General features: G+C 40.9%; 1 protein-coding gene across 5 annotated transcripts in view; it reads left to right on the forward strand.

Moving 5' to 3' along the window:
- Positions 1 to 17,517, forward strand: part of Fmn1 (formin 1) — a 368,593-nt gene that overhangs the window by 220,349 nt on the left and 130,727 nt on the right. For all 5 annotated transcript variants that reach the window (XM_041678896.1, XM_041678897.1, XM_041678900.1 and 2 more), the window contains 2 exons: positions 1,359 to 1,446; positions 17,297 to 17,358. In XM_041678896.1, the coding sequence (XP_041534830.1) occupies positions 1,359 to 1,446; positions 17,297 to 17,358 (150 nt within the window). The remainder of the gene's footprint in view (positions 1 to 1,358; positions 1,447 to 17,296; positions 17,359 to 17,517) is intronic.

The following is a 17,517-nucleotide window of genomic DNA, read 5'->3' on the forward strand; positions in this document are numbered from 1 at the left end:
GGGACTGGCTTACAGTTTCAAAGGATCAGTTCATTAGCATTGAGGCAGGAAGAATGGCAGCTGTCAGGTAGACATGGTGCTGAAGAGATAGTTGAGAGTTTTACATCTGGGTAGGCAGGCAGCAGAAAGAGAGCAAGACTCTGGCCCTGGCTTGAGCATTTGAAACCCCAGCTTCCTCCAACAAGGCCACACCTCCTAATCTCTTTCAAGTAGCGTTACTCTCTATCAAAAATTCAAATATTTGAGTCTATGGGGGCATTCCTATTCAAACCACCATATTTAGCCAACTAATTAATACACCCTCAATGGTGAAGAATGTGATTTTTGATGGGGGATGGAAGTATTGGGAGGTTGTCATTCAAGATAAAAAAGGTTTCAGAGATAGGATGTAGAATGATAGACATGTAGTTAGCAGTATGAGTCATACTATTGTATATACTTGAGGGTTTTTAATATAGTGTGTTTCTTCTGTGGGATTTCTATGGTAATAATCCAAAATCAAATAGAATGAAGCTTTCAAAACTGAGAAAAAATAATGTTCAACAAAGAGGCTCTGAGTCATATAATTGTGTATTCATTGTATTCTTTCCATTTTTGTCTATTCTTGAAGGGGGATCTGATTCATTCTACAACGAAAGAGTGGATAAGTAAAAACTTAGAGATATGGATGAGGGTCTCGTTAGAAGCATAAAGAGAATTTAGTACATATGTAGGGGCAAAGCCTAAAAATACTCTAATTTGTCTCCTTCCCTGTTTGGGGAGCAAAACCAACATCAGAAGAAACATAACCTGTGAGCTCAGTGACAGGTAACACTCTCTAACCAAGGAAGGCTTTCTGTGATAACATCCATCCCACCCCTGTGGCAGCCTGAATAATGGTGGTGGGTTAGCTGAGATAGCTTGCTTTTACCTAGCAGCAGCCGGAATCCAAGTCTTGTTCTCTTGGCCCCTTGTGTTTGAAAAGGGCAAAGTAGCCAGGAGTGGTGGCACATTCCTTTTAACCTCTCCTCTCAGGAGGCTGAGGCAAAAGGTTATAAGTCCTAGACCAATCTGGTCTATATGGTAAAGCAAATTATTTTAAAACATAAAAGAAAAAATCAGAGTAAAATAATCTAAAGATGTTTGATGTTTGTGTTAGACCAGATGAATTCTGCATGGCATTTTTTTTTATTTTTGGATTGTAATGTAGATATGCTACTTTGAATTTAAGCATTAAGTCGAGTGCCTGTGATACTGTCAATATTTTCCCTTAGTGCATCAATATATCGAAAAGTCTTAAAGTCTTGGTGTTTTTTTTTCCTGAAGGATTGCATGATCATTTGAGCTTGTATTTTTCTCTTTTTACTTTAAAATTATAGATCATCAAGTTATTGGATGGAAAACGATCTCAAACTGTGGGAATCTTGATATCTAGTTTACATTTAGAAATGAAAGACATCCAGCAGGGTAAGTCCTTCCTGTCATTTCCCTCTAGCCTTCAAGTTCTCCATAGCTTTCCATGCATGCTAATTCTATCCGAGTGCAGCTTCATCTTGACATTTTTGTATGGGTATATGAGGTATGTCTTATTTCTCCCCTGTTGCCTACATCATCCATCCTGCATTTCCAGCTAGTCCACTTTCTACTCTCTTCTAACAGTCCTCCTCTGAAATCTCTCTGAACATTCTGTTGTGAAAATTTTCCAAAACACCTAAAAGTTAGACTGTCTGGTAACTGACATCCAGTTAAACATCCGTTGTTACTTTCGTTTGATATAGGCAGTCCCTCTACTAGCTAGATAGTTATGAAAAACATGTCTCAGCCATTTTGTAACTTATCTTGCAAAACCATTAGTACTACCAATAAAAGATGAAGGGATTGTCCCAAAATACAACTGTATCACCATTCTCTTGTCTTGAAATTGATTAACAAATTTTTCAGTATCTTTATTTATTATTACTATTTTTATTGAAATCTACATTTTTCTCTGCTCCCCTTCCTGCCTCTCTCCTTCCCCCTTTGACCCTCCCCCAAGATCTCCATGCTCCCAATTTACTCAGGAGATCTTGTCTTTTTCTACTTCTCATGTATATTAGATTCATGTATGTCTCTCTTAGGGTCCTCATTGTTGTCTAGGTTCTCTGGGACTGTGATTTGTGGGCTGGTTTTCTTTGCTTTATGTTTAAAAACCACTTATAATAATTGTCTTTCTGTGTCTGGGTTACCTCACTCAAAATAATGTTTTCTAGCTCCATCCATTTGCCTGCAAAATTCAAGATGTCGTTATTTTTTTTCTGCTGTGTAGTACTCCATTGTGTAAATGTACCACATTTTCCTTATACATTCTTCAGTTGAGGGGCATTTAGATTGTTTCCAGGTTCTGGCTATGACAAACAATGCTGCTCCCTATTTTCATTTTGAGTGTTACCTTGGCAGTTTATTTGTTGAGGAAACCCACTCACTTGTCTTACAGTTTCCCACTTCGATATTTTGCCAGTTTTGCCAATCACCCTAGCATGTTTTATCTCTCACATTCATCTATCCTCTGTGTTTCCTGTGCAGTGTTGGTTTGGTCTAGATTTACAGTAGGTAAAAGAGGAATTCTTCATAGATGCTGTACATGCCAGATGTTATATTTACATGATTTCTTCAAAGTTAGTATTGAGTGGATCATGAGGTTAGTAGGCACTGAGGATTTTTGTCTAGGCTTATTCCTTCATTAATATACAAGATATTTGATGTATGGATTCAATCATTTCTTATTCTTTAGATTGAATATGCCTATATAGGAAAACATATAGTAACCACTTGATTTTTGCCATTGCCCCCCTGTACACACACACATGCACACACATGCACACACTTCCTTCTTCAAATGATAGCATTTCACTTTGTTATCTTTGGTGCCTTTTTAAATAAGAGCATCTAAAGAGACTGATGCATAGACTGGCTACAAAAAACTTGAATTAAGAGAAGGGAGAAAAATCCCACCTTGATTTCTATATTAAAAATTTTGTCTTTCATATTAGTTCCCCAGAAAGGCATATGAATAAAAATAATCTCCAGAACCTGAAGCCTAGAAAGATGACTTACTAAATAAAATGCTTCTTAGAGAAAGCTTTAAAAGATTTGTTTATTTTTATTTTGTGTGTATGGATGTTCTATATGCCTGTATGCCTGTGCACCATACATATGCAATACCTGGGTGAATCAAGAAAACATTAGTCTTACCGGAATGGAGTTATAGTTATTGTTAATCACCATGTTGGTTCTGGGAACTGAGTCCAGGTTCTCTGCAAAAGCAACAAGTGCCCTTAACCACTGAGCAATCTCTATAGCCCCCTTTTATTATAATTTTAAAACTAATAAGTTTTATTTGTATACAAGAAATGTATATAAATAAAAGGTAGACCAAAAGGCATCATGCCTTTTGTATTTTACATTAAAACAATATTCCCTTTATTTATCCATCAACTAAATGTAAACCTGTACTTAGATGTTCCACTTATAACATGAAGGGGTTTTGGTATAGTGGAGCATGGGTTTAATGGCACAAGCATTCTGAAGCAACCCTTTCCTTAAGGTGTTAGCCCCTGTTGCTCAAAGTCATTTGTCTCTGCTGCTACTCAGGAGAAGGTTCCTAAAGACACGCAAGTCCTTTTCTTACACTACTTTTCCTTTCAAAATGGATTTGGTAGAAGATTGAAATTTTTCTACATTACAAAACAATTGGGTTTATTAAAGATAATAAAACATTTTAAGTAAATGACAGTCACAGAGTATTCAAATAGGCTGACCTAAACAAATATTTTTGACTTAATATTAGAACCAAGCATGTAAGTATGAATATTAAACTTGAACAATATTATAGCTGATGGCAGTTTGGAACAGTTTCAAGCACCTTCTGGTGTTTGAAAGGCCTACTATTGAGATTAAAAGTTTTCATTGGCTTTAGAACCTTTTAGAAGAAACTTTAGATCAGGATTTGATAGTCTTTTGATGAGAAACTACCATATAATCCTTGGAATGAGAAAGTTCACCAACTGTGGTATAAGAGTTTTGCTTTTAACTTGTGCTTCTCACGCTCTTGGTAAATCCCTGGGAGATGAGATTTTAATCTAATAATGTGGATATGAATTTTCCAACTTTCAACATCACCTGAAACATTGTTCAGTTCCTTTTACGTATGTGTCACTGAGTATGGCAGATTGTCATATAGATAAGGGGCATTTGAGTCATGTGATGTAGCAGTTACCAACTCAGGACCATACACTTTTCCATGGCATTACAGTCCCATTGGACTGATAGTCATTGTGAAGTGAGCAAGATTTTAGTTCGTCTGAACCTTTGCTACTCTGGTCAAGAACATTGTGTATGTGAAGCAAACCTGATCTCTCATTTCATCATTTAAAACCCTAACCATAGCATCACAGAATTATATATCTTATGTGTATGATTATAAACTTTTCTCTGCCTCAAACTCCTATGTTACTGTGGTAGATTTGGATGTCATTGGCCCTCATAATCTCATAGTGAGTGGCACTATTAGGAGGCTTTGTTGGAGTGGGTATGGCCTTGTTGGAGGAAGTGTGTCACTGTGGGGGTGGGCTTTGAGGTTTCCTATGCTCAGTTTACTACCCAGGGTCAACTTCCTGTTGCCTGCAAAATGTAAGACTCTCAGCTCCTACTCTGGCACCATGTCTGCCTGCATGCCACCATGCTCCCCATCATGATGATAATGGACTGAACCTCTGAAACTGTAAGCGAGCCTCCTCAATTAAATTTTTTCCTTGTAAGAGTTGCTGTTGTCATGGTGTCTCTTCACAGCAATAGAAACCCTAACTAAGACAGTTATGCTCTACACAGTTGGCTCCTAAGTTCTAAAACACTAATCTCCATGTCATTTCTTCATGTAATAATATATACCTGATGAATACAGCAACATAACCAGAAGCTATGTTATTAAATTATTCCTGTAGAGTCCTTGACTGACACTGGTTTCTGAATGAGATGTCATTCTGAATCCAAGTCTGATTGTGAATGGAATTTGCTTGGCCCTGTGCTGTTGTCCTGTTGAACAGATTCCTCAGGCTGATGGAGCCGGAGACATTAACGTTCACGTGAGGGAACTGGAGCAAGATCTGATGGGAGGCATCAAACTCACAGCTAGACAAACCCTCACTGGCAACACGGTCAGTTAAGAGCATATCCTTTTCACCTCCTAGACATAAAATCATATTTGTCAGGGTGCCAAGAATAAAGATGTTAACTTGTCCTTTTCAAAGTCTCAGGAAATAGTGTATATAACCTGAAATCCAGTACCTAAAAGCTCACATTTATTGCACCTAAGCATCTTCTCAACTACAGCATTGGAAAGGTCCAAGCCAGCTACGATCTTGTTCACCTCACAATGAATAGTCAGGCCAGGGGGGCCGTAATGCCGTGAAAAGGTTTATGATTCTGAGTTGGTTAACTGCAGTATCACATGACTCAAAATGACCCTTATCCATGTGGCAATCTGTCATACTCACCAGGACATACGCAAAAGGAACTGAATAAAGCCTGTTGTACGTAAAACAGTGGCCGTGCTTGCTCATTGTTCCATCCATATCCTCGTCTCCACTCGATGTTATGTATATTCATGCCATTTCCTGAGTAAGATGTGATCTGTACTCCAGCACGTGCACAGAAACACAAGAAACATATTTTGAGTAAGGGGCAGGTAGATGATGGTAGAAGCACAAAGAAATAAGCATAGACAAACTCTGAAAATGAAACACTTAATTCCTGAGAAATGTACTCTTCAGCTTGCCAGCAGAGGGACCTGTCGGCCTCTAGAAGCACTTCAGGGTTCCTATTTTCAAATGATAGCTGTCCTGCTGAGATTATAACTCTGTCTTTCTGTCTGTCTGTCTGTCTATCTATCTTCTACCTACCCATCTTCCTATCTGCAATGCCAAGTATCAAAGGTACAACCTTGTCCATCCTTGTTATTTGCTCTCAGATTTGTTCTTCTACTTTCTCACCGTGTGTTATTTTTAGCTTTACACAGGGCTCAATATATTGTTTGGTTTGCACATCTGTTTTTCTGTCATTTGCATATACTCTAAAGATGTAAACTCCAAGAAGGAGAGTGTCCACAGATGCAAACCCCAGAAACCTCCTGTTTGTGCCTGGCATCCACATGGTTATCATTAAGGGCTTGTTGAGTGAATAAATGAAGATGGTTATGGTGATAGTTAACTGTGGTTGCCATCCTGATTGGATTAAGAGACACCTAAGGTATGAGGCACGCTTCTGAACAAGTCCATGATAGCATCTGCAGAGACAACCAGCTCGTGAGGGCTCTGACTTGTCATGTTGTTGAGGGCTTTTTTCTTCTTCTGGCCTCTCCCATCTCCCCCTTCATTCTGCTTCCTGTCCATTAGGAACTGAAGTACAGTTTTGTCACATGTGTGTTGCGACAATCTTCTGCCCAAGTCTATGGGGCCAACCAACATCTATGGATGAACCCTCTGAACCTGTGACCCAAATAAATCCTTCCTTCTTTGTATCTGGTCAGAATTGAAAGAAAAGCATCTAGTTTATGTGGGTAAATCTATAAGAGACTGTGTGGCCTCAGAGGATAAATGTGAAGGTCAGATTAGAAACTGTGTGACCTTAGATAAATGAGAAAGGTCGGATTAAAGCCTGTGTGACCTCAGAGGATAAATGATGCAGGTCAGGTGGATAAATCTATTAGAGCCTGCGTGATCTTAGAGGATAAACAATGAAGCTCAGAACCAAGGCTGACACACACATTAAAGTAAAAGAGGAAAAACATGGACGTGGGGTATTTAGAGAGAGTAGTTATAGCTAGTAGTAACAGCTACAGGGAGGATGGAAACAGAATCTGGGATACACCTTAGGCAATAAAGGGAGAACATGAAAGACAAACCAGAGGTCTAGCAGCAAAAGCAACTTCAAGGAGAAATAAGTTCTGTGTTAGAGGATTTTAGCATCCCTTCACTGGAGCTGTTCAAGCTAGCATCTGGAGGACCATGAAAATGCTACCCTCGGGGGTAAAGGAGTAGGGCTAGGCTACACACACAACACCCTCCGAAGGGTAAGTCTGGGCTTTTCTCTACTAAAGTAGCATACTTGCTGAAGTCTCGACCAGAGTGGCTACAGGAGTGATTGCAAGGGAAATGGTTTCAAAAGAAGTTCCAGAAAGCCTGTGTTTCACCCAAGATATAGTGAATCACTGATTTACTTACCCCTGGCTTTCCATCATAGGACGGGATGACTTATATTTAGAAGCATTTGGCATGTGTGGACAGAGTGACTGCCTACATGATTGCAAATTAGTGTTTTCATTCCCTGTTAGTAATTTCCTCTTATTCTCGTCCCAGGGGAGATGGAAAATTGCTGTTGACCATTCTTGATACAAACCTCCATATGCCTTGCAATGGACTAGGTGCCAGAAGCCTCCTGGCACTCATTAGGAATTTCCCGCACACTCTGAACTTATATTTATAATATTTAATCTAATACCAAAATAAAACATTTTTCATTCGCGTTCCTACTGGTCTGGTCAGAGGGTTCAGCTGCATTGTGTCGTAGCCTCTCTGTGTCAGTCTCAGCGTGAGAATGGAAGGCCACTTAAGGGAGGCTCCCAGCCTGGAACCTACATCCCACAGTACCCACCCACCAGACCTTGTTGCTTTGCTCTAATAAGTTACAGAAATCCATGTCAGTACTAAGGGGAGTTTTCAAAAATGAATCTGACTGGGCATTGGGTATACATACACCATAGGTCATTGAAGACTTCCCTGAGAAAAATGTCACCGTAGCATAAGAATCTCTGCTCCAAAGGTTTTCAGTCTCCAAATCATCCTTGCTGAGAACCCTCCCCATCTGGTGTTTTAGAGCACAGTTGTCAAAGTGTACCTTCTAATATGTATGCTACACAATGCATGGCAGAGCTAGCACCCACATTCTGAAGCCTAGACGATCCCAATTCAAATGAGATTCACAAGATTTTAAATGCCTTGCTAATTTTGATGGCTTCCAATTCTCATTTGGATACAATTGTGATGGAAAGGTGGAAACTTCTGCAAGGTTTATGGCATATAGTTCCTTGGCAAACATGCTTTGATTGTCCTTTTTACTCGGTTCCGTGGACAATAAAGACAAAGTCTCCACCATCGTCTTACCGTCAGTGTAGGGCTTCTCTACAGGAACCTCAAAGCCAACTTGTTTACATTGGGAAGTTTAATTAAAAATAGACATTCGAATTTAAAAATGAACTTCATTTACATTGTTCTCCCCAACCCAGATCGTGACCTACTGAAAGCAAAAATAGTGCAGCTATCACGTATTGCAGGAGCTTACCCACCATAAGTGACTTGTGGACATGATGGCATACAAACCACATGACAAGGCCAGTGCCAATCAACTCATTAAGCACTGATAGAGGCCAATTTAGAAAATTAGGAAAAGTAAATGGTCTTCCCTACCTTTTCTTTCGTCCCACAGAGTCTGACACACCTCAGCAGTGGGGCTGCCCTCACCTGCCTCCTTCTAAGCCATTATCCATTCCTTCAATAGCAGGATGGAGTCAGAAAGTGGAGGCCGGTCCCTCTTTATACTTTTCCTTCAGGCAATCTGCTGAGACCGTCCAATCTGCCAGGAATGTAATTTGGCTTAAAAGAGCAGAACGAATGGAGGGCCAGAAGCAGCTTAACCCAAACTGTTTCTCATTCCACCGCCCTCCAGAGAATAGAGGGGATGCAGGCAGGGAAGTTTTGTGAATTCTACACTCTGTGCCCTTCTTTGAGGTTTGAACCATGGACAATTCTAATTGTAGCTACAGGATGGTATCTTGGGGCATGGTACATGCCTGAGCTTAGGGGAAAGTTGGGACTTTTGTGTTATAAGATTGAATGATTTTGAGGTTTCAGGGTAGATGAGCTAAAAAAAACTCCCTTTGGTGACCATTTCCACTTTCCCAGGACTGCCCATATTTACTGTGTCTTTCACACTTGCCTCTCATTCCAACAGAGCCTAAATTAAGGTCTTCGTCAGCTACTGTTACACTCTGCCAGGCATTCAGAAGTGCAGTAAAAACTGGAAATTACATTCCCTTGATATTACTTATTCTTTCGGTATCTGGAGGTAACTCCATGTTTATTTTTCAATGTGTTTTTGCTCCCCCTTTTAGTAAATTTTGACATGAAATATAAGAATCCCAGTCATTTCTATGTATTTTATTTCAGATAAAGCCTTTTCAAACTCTCACTTCCTCCCTCCTGGAAATTCTGTGGAAGGGAGCTCAGCTGGAGCACAGATTCTCCAGAATAGCTTCAGTTATGGAAAGATTGACATTAAGTTATGAAAATATTGACATTAGGTCATTGCGTTAGAGAAACTGAATTGTTAAAATTAGCACTGGAAATAGTAAAATATTAGTGAATATGGATGATATATATATGTGTATGTATATATATATATATATATATATATTGATTTTTATAACATACGCCGCCTGAGATTCCCGTCAGACACCTTTATTTGTATAAAAGCATGTAGTGCCATTCAGAACACAAGGTTCCTCTGTAGCCTTCTGTCTGCTGGTTGGTGGTTCATTATCTTAGGGGCATTTAGTCTGTTTTTAGGTTACCCTGTTTGTTTTTTAAATGTCTTTCCCAGTGGTAAAGGTTGTAGTCATAAAGAGTGGAAGGTGTCGTCTTGCTCCAGTAAATTTCTACCTCACTGGAGGGTAGTCAATGAGTGCAGGATAGAACTTGAGGAATCCAGCGGAGTGATGTCCTCCCTCACTTTTATCACTCATAAAACCCAGGCGGCAGCATCGCCTTCTTCAGTTTGATGTGAAACACTTTGAGCAACGCTCACACAGAGGAAGCTTGAAGTAATCATTGACTGCAAATCCTCAGGAAAGTCCGCCCACTGTCCCTACCCTCTAATGCTATGGACAGAGCTTTCTTTAAGCTCCTTTCTGGTGGGCGCCCTGGAGCATCTTATTGGGATATTAGCATCAAGCAAGGGTCTGTGTGGATCTGTGTCTGCACAGGCTCGCTGGGTGCCCAGAGGGAGGAGAAACACGGTGACTTGGGCTAGGGGTGGGGGTGAGACAGCCTGAGGAAAGGGTCCAGAGGAACTTTGCTACTGTGAAGAAAAGAGACTTGTCGCCGGGCTCTTCATTGGGGGCAGGAGGTCTCACCTCAGAATCATTCTTCCACACTCCTCTCTGCTACCCCATCCCTTCCTCTTACCATATGGACTCCCACCTCCCTTACAGTGGTGGCTTCTGTCGTTGGTAAACAAGGCTGTGAGAAGACCTTTTCTTCTCTTCAGTACTCAGATTCTGTCACTGCCCTCCCTCGAATCCCATCATACTTCACTTTTCTTTGGTTGAGCCTGAGAGAGTAATATTTTTTTTGCAATTTTTTGGGAGAGGTATACAGAGTTTTCAAAATCCAAATTCTTCTGTATCGATTTCTCATTCTTTTCTCTTTTATTCACCAGTGACTTTTCTTAATCACTAAAAAAGAAATTGAGTAATTTGGGGAAAACGACAAAGTTTTATATTGGTCGCTTAGCAGTTAGCACTGCCAACAAAACCATGCTCACTAACAGAGGCAACTTACTTTGTCAGTCTTTCCTTTTCCAGCTGATAAAAGATCTAAGTCATTTGTGCTTGTGACAGGCCACCCTGTACAAGGTAATCTTGTCAGCTACTTAATTAATACAAATGATTATACAAAGAAATAAAGTGGGCTGCATAAGAATTATTTTACAAACCTATCTGTCCGTGGCATCTCTGTCCTTTGGATAACCAGACTTTCCTTGGCTAGTCTATATGAAAGGCATGTGTCATCTCTCTCCCAAAGCTCTTGCGTGGAGATGATTCTTCAGTCAAAATGAACATCTCCCAAGCCGGAAACATATCTCAGTAGTAGATAGAATACTTGTAAGCATGGGCAAACTCCAGCATCACCAAAAGAAAACCCAAGAACAAGCATTCTTGTGAGAAGTCTCTCTTCTTGTTTTACTGTGTTCTCCTAATAACACATCTTCCAAACAGCAAGCACACTGTTGATTTAGACATGGTACCCTCAGAGAGAGAGCTCTGGAGGGCTGAGAGAACTTGTAGGTTCTTTCTCCTTCCCCAACAGTAGAGCCAGTGAGGGATTTGCCTGTTGTAAGACCCTGACCTGCGCATGTGCCTCAAGCAGGCGCATAGTTTTTATGTGTGCCTGTTAGTTTGAATTTGTGATACCGGCCTGTTTTTTGTCCCTGCTGACGGTTATTATATCTTAATGGGCGAAACACCACTCTAATGATCCTTGTGTATATAATCCTGGGAGCACAGAGCAGGCACCAGAGGACCACATAAAAATGTTTGCCTCAATTTCCCTGCGAAAAAAAGAAGCCCAGAAACCAGACTTGACCAAGGAACGGATTTTTTAAAGGGAAAGAAACCCAATAAAATTACCAGCTTTTCACAGCGTGTGTCTCCTTCCTTTTGACATATTGTGAGGTGTAGGTGAAATATTCTACCCGAACTGACAGTGTGAGGCGGGGACAACTGAGGAGGGAGGGAGATAAAAGTAAAAGCCACCAGCCATGATTGATATGGCAGTAGCCCAGAACTGCTGGGGTCTCCCCTTTGTGGATTTGACACTTCACCTTTCTGACACCGTCTGCAGGAGTGTTGGAATAATGAGCCCTTTGCAGATGGAACCGGAGCTATGGTTACTTGGGATTACTGTCTCGTAGCTCTGCGGCTGGCTAGAGACTTGTGCGGGCAGTCAGTCTTGATTCGGTTTGTAAGGTGAAAGTTGAACACCTACTTTTGAGACAGGCAAATGACAGAGAGAAAGAGAGAGGAGTGTGTTTGTTTGTTTGTTTCTTCATGTATTTGCTGTTTGTTGTTCTTGTTTTGTGGTACTACCGAGTGATCCCGTGGCCTCGCACGCGCCAGGCGAGCCCTTTACTGTTACCCTATGTCTGTAGTCAAGGATACATATTTGCTAGTAGAAAATGGAGGAAGAAGCAATCTGATTCTAGGGAATTCCACAAATGTTTTAACCAAGGACTGTGGTCATCACTTAACTAATTAACTAAGTTCGTGTAATGGCTTCTAAGTTGGATATAGATGCTTGCGTGAGTGATTGGGTCATTTATTGATTTTGTATTTTAAGAAATCTCTGACATACGGATCCTGCCACCCACCCACCTGCCAGCACCCCCCCATCAGCACCTAGACTACATTTGGTGAATAGGAAACTGAATTATGTCTATGGATGACAGCTCTCCGCAGAGGCCTAGAGGTTTTAGGTTTTAGAGCTGTGGCCAAGCCTTCCTTTCGTGGGTGTACAATAGGAAGGAAAAATAGAAAGATCTCAGGATCAACCAGATAATCTCTTGAGACTGCTTCCTCTGTCTTCAGATTTTATTTTAATCATAGTTAACCTATAGTTCTATACCTAGTTAACATGAGGCTTTACTGGAAACATGTCAATAGGGCCAAGCTCTTTATATTCGTTATTCTTTAGCATTCCCTTTCTTCTGATAACCCCCACCCCGCCCATGGGCCCTGGAGAAAGATCTGTTTTGCCGACTTCTATGGGGATAGCACGGGGGTTCTTCTAAAGTCTCAGTATGGTTTCACCTCCCAGTTCCCTGAGTCTCCAGAATCAAGAGTAACACCAGAGAGTGCCTCGCCCACTTCCCTGTCCTTTCTGTCTGTGCCCTTCAGGTTTTTCACACCTTAGTCACTGCATTAGGTGCTAAACTCTCCAAATGCTGGCCCGTCCAGTAGATTCCTCAGCACAGTACTGCCCAGCAGCACCTGGTGCTCATCAGTGCATTGTGGACCCTTTAACACGGCTCTAATTCTGCAAGGTCTCATCCTCCACTATTGTGCAGACCCAGCTCCTCAGTCCCTTTAGTTAATGCTTTGCAAGCTGAATTACTTGCCATTTCTAGAAGGTTCCGTGACTCTGTCTGCATCTCCTTCTTCCACTGTCCCATATCCTTTCATTTTGTGTTCCCTGGGATTTATTGTAAGTTTAGAAATTGTCTTTGCCTGACAAGAGTTTGCTTTAATGAATTGTGATTAACAAATGGAATTCAGGAATCTGCCTGAAATAATAGACCAGTTAACTTGAACTGGAAATTTTTATTCTAAGGTGCTTTTTTTTTTTTTTTTTTTTTTTTTTTTTTTTTTTTTTTAGTTTTTCGAGACAGGGTTTCTCTGTAGCTTTGGAGCCTGTCCTGGCACTAGCTCTTGTAGACCAGGCTGGCCTAGAACTCACAGAGATCCGCCTGCCTCTGCCTCCCGAGAGCTGGGATTAAAGGTGTGCGCCACCACCGCCTAGCCTAGGTGACTTTTTTTTAAAAAGAAAATTATCTGAAGGTGGAATCATGGGAACAGCACCTGTCTTATTCATACTTTAATGACTGGAAAACCATTTATTAAATTCTTTTTGTCTTTTAGTATTGAGAACTACAGTTTACCTATAGTGAGAGAGTGACTGAACATGGTGATTGTGAAACCCAATCGAACAAACCTAGGGTTTTGAAAGAATGATTAAGAAGGAGCAAAGCAAACTGAATTCAAATGTTCTGATTTGTCTAAGTCTTGCCCATCTTCACCTCAGTGTCCCTCTGTATTTTCAAGACCCAAAGCTCTCCTCATCCCGAAACTTGCCTCTTACCAGCGAGGTTCAGTCTGTGGGAACCCTGTAGCACCTCCATCTTTCTCCCGCTTGCCCTCACCCCCACACACTGTAGCACCTCCATCTTTCTCCCGCTTGCCCTCACCCCCACACACACAGACGCGCACCACACTGGTTTGTACCCCTTTCGTCCCAGGAAGAGTGGTCAAGGTGCCTAAGGAACTATCCCTGACTCCAGGGCTCTCCCAGTCTAGTGCAGGAGAGAAGCTATTGCACACTTGGCATGCTACACTTTTTATCATTACACTGTCTCTATTCCATTTAAAATATAGCGAAGTCCTGTAGTAGACCAAGGGCCCTCTACCCTGAAATTCAAGAGTATCCTTCAGGGCAGGGAATTTCTGAGTACTGGGCCTTGGTAGGTAGGGTGTGGAAAGGGGGGAACCCAAGGTATGATAAGAGATGGGGAGTTGCATCTGAGATACATGAGGAGGAGGAGAAAGTAGAGGAGATGGGACTACAAGAGTACACAAAGGACAGAATGAGTTTTAAAACAAGACAAGGAATTAGGGCTTTATCCAAAATTTGAAAGAGAGGCAACTGATGTGTTGTAAACAGCAAGTAATCTTGAGGCGTGTGTTAAAGGAAACTGTTGGTTATAGCTCTTTGTTAGGCCATTTGCTTAGCATGCGCTAGGCGCTAGGTTCAGTCTCCTGCATTGCAAAGAAACAAGCCAACAGCTAACTAGCAGCCAAACTAACTAGCTGATTAACTCGTTACTTAATCACTCATTCCACTCATGACTTAAACAGCTAGCAAACTAACTAACTTTGGTTCTATAATTAAGGATGGCCTGAGGGAAGGATTGAACTTGGAAATAAGCATTAGGGTATATCGATAGGTCTGGATATACTAAATTTCCTTTAAGATACTTTACACGGTATTCTTTAAAACTTGGAGATGGCCGAGTCTATATGTGCCATGTTAATAAAACTTTTTGAGTTACACCTCAATGGATTCTGACGGGAAGATCCAAGAGGGTTTTCTGGCAAAAACCTCCTGAAACACCAAAGAATTCCGGAAGCTATACTTAGAGCATGAATTCCTGGTAGACCCAAGTCTTCAGCTTCTTAGAGGCTGAGAGAGAGGATTAGCAAGCTTGTAAACACATAGCAATGCATATTTGAAGTCATGATCATCATAGGCCTTTCTTAGGTTCTGGCATGAGCTTCTATTTTATATGCTGTGGCAACCTCACATATGGCCTCACTCAGTATCTTCAGTGAGGGGTGAATGGTGTCAGGTCTGTTTTATAGCTATCCTCAGGTCCCAGCGACCTACTGATAACATTAGCCCATAGAGTGGAGAATGTTAGGTCTGTTCATGAGCGTCATCCCACCCACCCAGTCCCACTCCGGAAGAATCTGGCTTTTGCAGTTACCTCTCCCTGGAATATTTTCCTGCCAAGTTATTCACAAAGTTGACCTTTTTAAGTCTTACATGTCATCTCCCTCAGAAAACTTTTCATGATCATGTTATGTCCTCTTATAAACGTTTGTCTGCTATTTTTTTTTCCTGTTTGTTGGGGCACTAAGGATCAGACCCAGGAATCCATGCATGCTAAGCTGCAACTAACCTATTTTCCCAGCCCAGTTTACTGCCTTTAAAGTTTATTGCCACCTGCAATTGTGCATTTATTATTTTTATCCCTCAATCTAAGATATTAATTTCATAAGATTCAATACTTTTGTCTTAGATAGTCATGGCCCTTGAAAGCAATTTCTGAAAAGCTGATTTTCGTGTGCAATCAACAGATAATTACTCGGGGCCTAGGAGGATGAATGAGTGAATAAATGTCTCCAGAACCCCGCCTGTTTCTGGCCCCATCCCATCTTCATATTTTCTTTTCGCTGCCTGGTACACAGAAATACAAACCACTGAACCATGTATCTGGGGTCGAAGTTGACTAACTCTTTCAAACCAAGCACTTACTCGGGGTGGAAAAACCCCAGATCTTTCTTTCTTGGTGACAGAGATTTTTTGATTCATGCTCCAAGCTCAGATACAGTACTCAGGGTGCATTGATTTTTTTTTAAGCACTCTTTCCTTTAAAATCTATCTTTAAATATGTGCCTTTTCTTCATTCATATCAGCTAATTTTTAAAGCATGTTGCTGGACTTTATATAAAAGAGCCATTGTTCCTGGCTTTTTCTATTTGCCTGTTTTTAAAACATCAGCCATTTAGATCGTCCATCTGACCAATTAGTGAATCTCTATTATATCCACAAACAATACACCAGTTCTGAGACACTAAGTTCTTTCATTCTTTTCCCAAATCACATTTTTTTTTTTTTGATGGCGGGGTTCACACTGACTTTCCGGGTACCTTGGTAGAATCTTGTCGGTAATCTTCTAATTGCCCCCGCCTTCCATCCACAAGTCTAGAAATAACTTGTGAATGAGGGTCTAAGTTAGAGAAAGTGGGCACAAAGCGGTTTTAAGTATTCCTCTTGGTGTTCTGGGTAGGGATGTGCCTTAGTCTCAGGTAACTAATTTTATTGAAATGTTTGAATGCATACATATGAGTCTAAATGATAGGAGGAAAAAAAAAATTCAGAAGCAACCTACCCTTCACCCCGTTCTCTGCATTCTCCAGGGAAGCCTGGTGTAATGGAAGGAACGAATGACTTAGAGAGCAGAACTTTAAGGCATCCCAAGCATCACTGGTTGGTTTAATAAAATTAATTAGCCTGCCACAGAGAAAATTTACTAGCACACTGGTTAATTTCACAATGTAAAGTCAGGAAAGAGAGGTAGCACTGAGGGGACAAACCTTATTAGTTTTGAATAATTATTTAAAGATGTGGGCCCTGCCAATTTCAAACACTTTGATAGCCAATTCCTTTAGAGCTTTTAAAAATCTGTTGCATGTGTATCCTAGCATGTATGGGAAGGAACCTCCACAGATGAAATCATAAGCAAAATTACTCATTTAAGATACAGACCGAAGGCAGAATCCTAATTTTAAAAAAATGGGAATAAAAACTTACCTTGATACTGGCTCATGGGAGGTTTCTATGATCTTAATTTGCTATTGATGCAATGATTATTCTTTCTTGTCTTTTTAATCCAAACAAGATGTTTGCGGCGGTCACAGAAAGGTGCCTGGAATCATATGCCTGAATTCATTTAATTTGCGAACATTGTCCTTTTTTCTTCTTTTTCCCTTCCTGGTAATGGGCAAGAGTCAATTCTTCTACATTAAGTGCTAAATCTCTTCAATTACCAGCCGGGAAGAAAGATTTAAAATTGTGCTTCCAACCTCCAAACTGATTTAGTTTAAAAGCTCAAACCCTTCTCCTGTGGAGCCTAAATTAAACGACAGAAAAGGACTCAAAGCCTGAAGAATTAAATAACGCAGGGCTAACACTCAGGCCGACCATAGGGACAATTTTGGGTTTGCTTTCAAATGAACCCCCGTGGAATGAAAGGAAGGGGAACAGAAACAAGCTGCCAGGCAGAACCTATGTAAGAAGTGCAGGCCGATATTGTGGGAAAGCTGGGTCTGGGATGAACATTGGTGTGGGGATCAAGTCAAAACCTTACTCCTTTTTCTCTTTTCTTTCGACAGCCATATTTAACGTGGATGACTCTGTGGTTGACCTAGAGACCCTGGCAGCCTTGTATGAAAATGTGAGTGTCAAACGCATACAGAATGGAGTTTTTGTCTTCTTTCTACCCTAAACATCACCGAGCCATAGGTGTTCTTTGGTAGTCAGGATCTGAACCCCACAGACACAGCGATGCAGGTTTGCACGTGGAGGATCATGTTCTTAACTCCCACTGTTAGTA

The sequence above is a fragment of the Microtus oregoni genome, unplaced genomic scaffold (genome assembly GCF_018167655.1).
Source record: "Microtus oregoni isolate MIOR12 unplaced genomic scaffold, Mior012 000031F_ref0000149, whole genome shotgun sequence".
Classification (NCBI taxonomy): Eukaryota; Metazoa; Chordata; class Mammalia; order Rodentia; family Cricetidae; genus Microtus; species Microtus oregoni.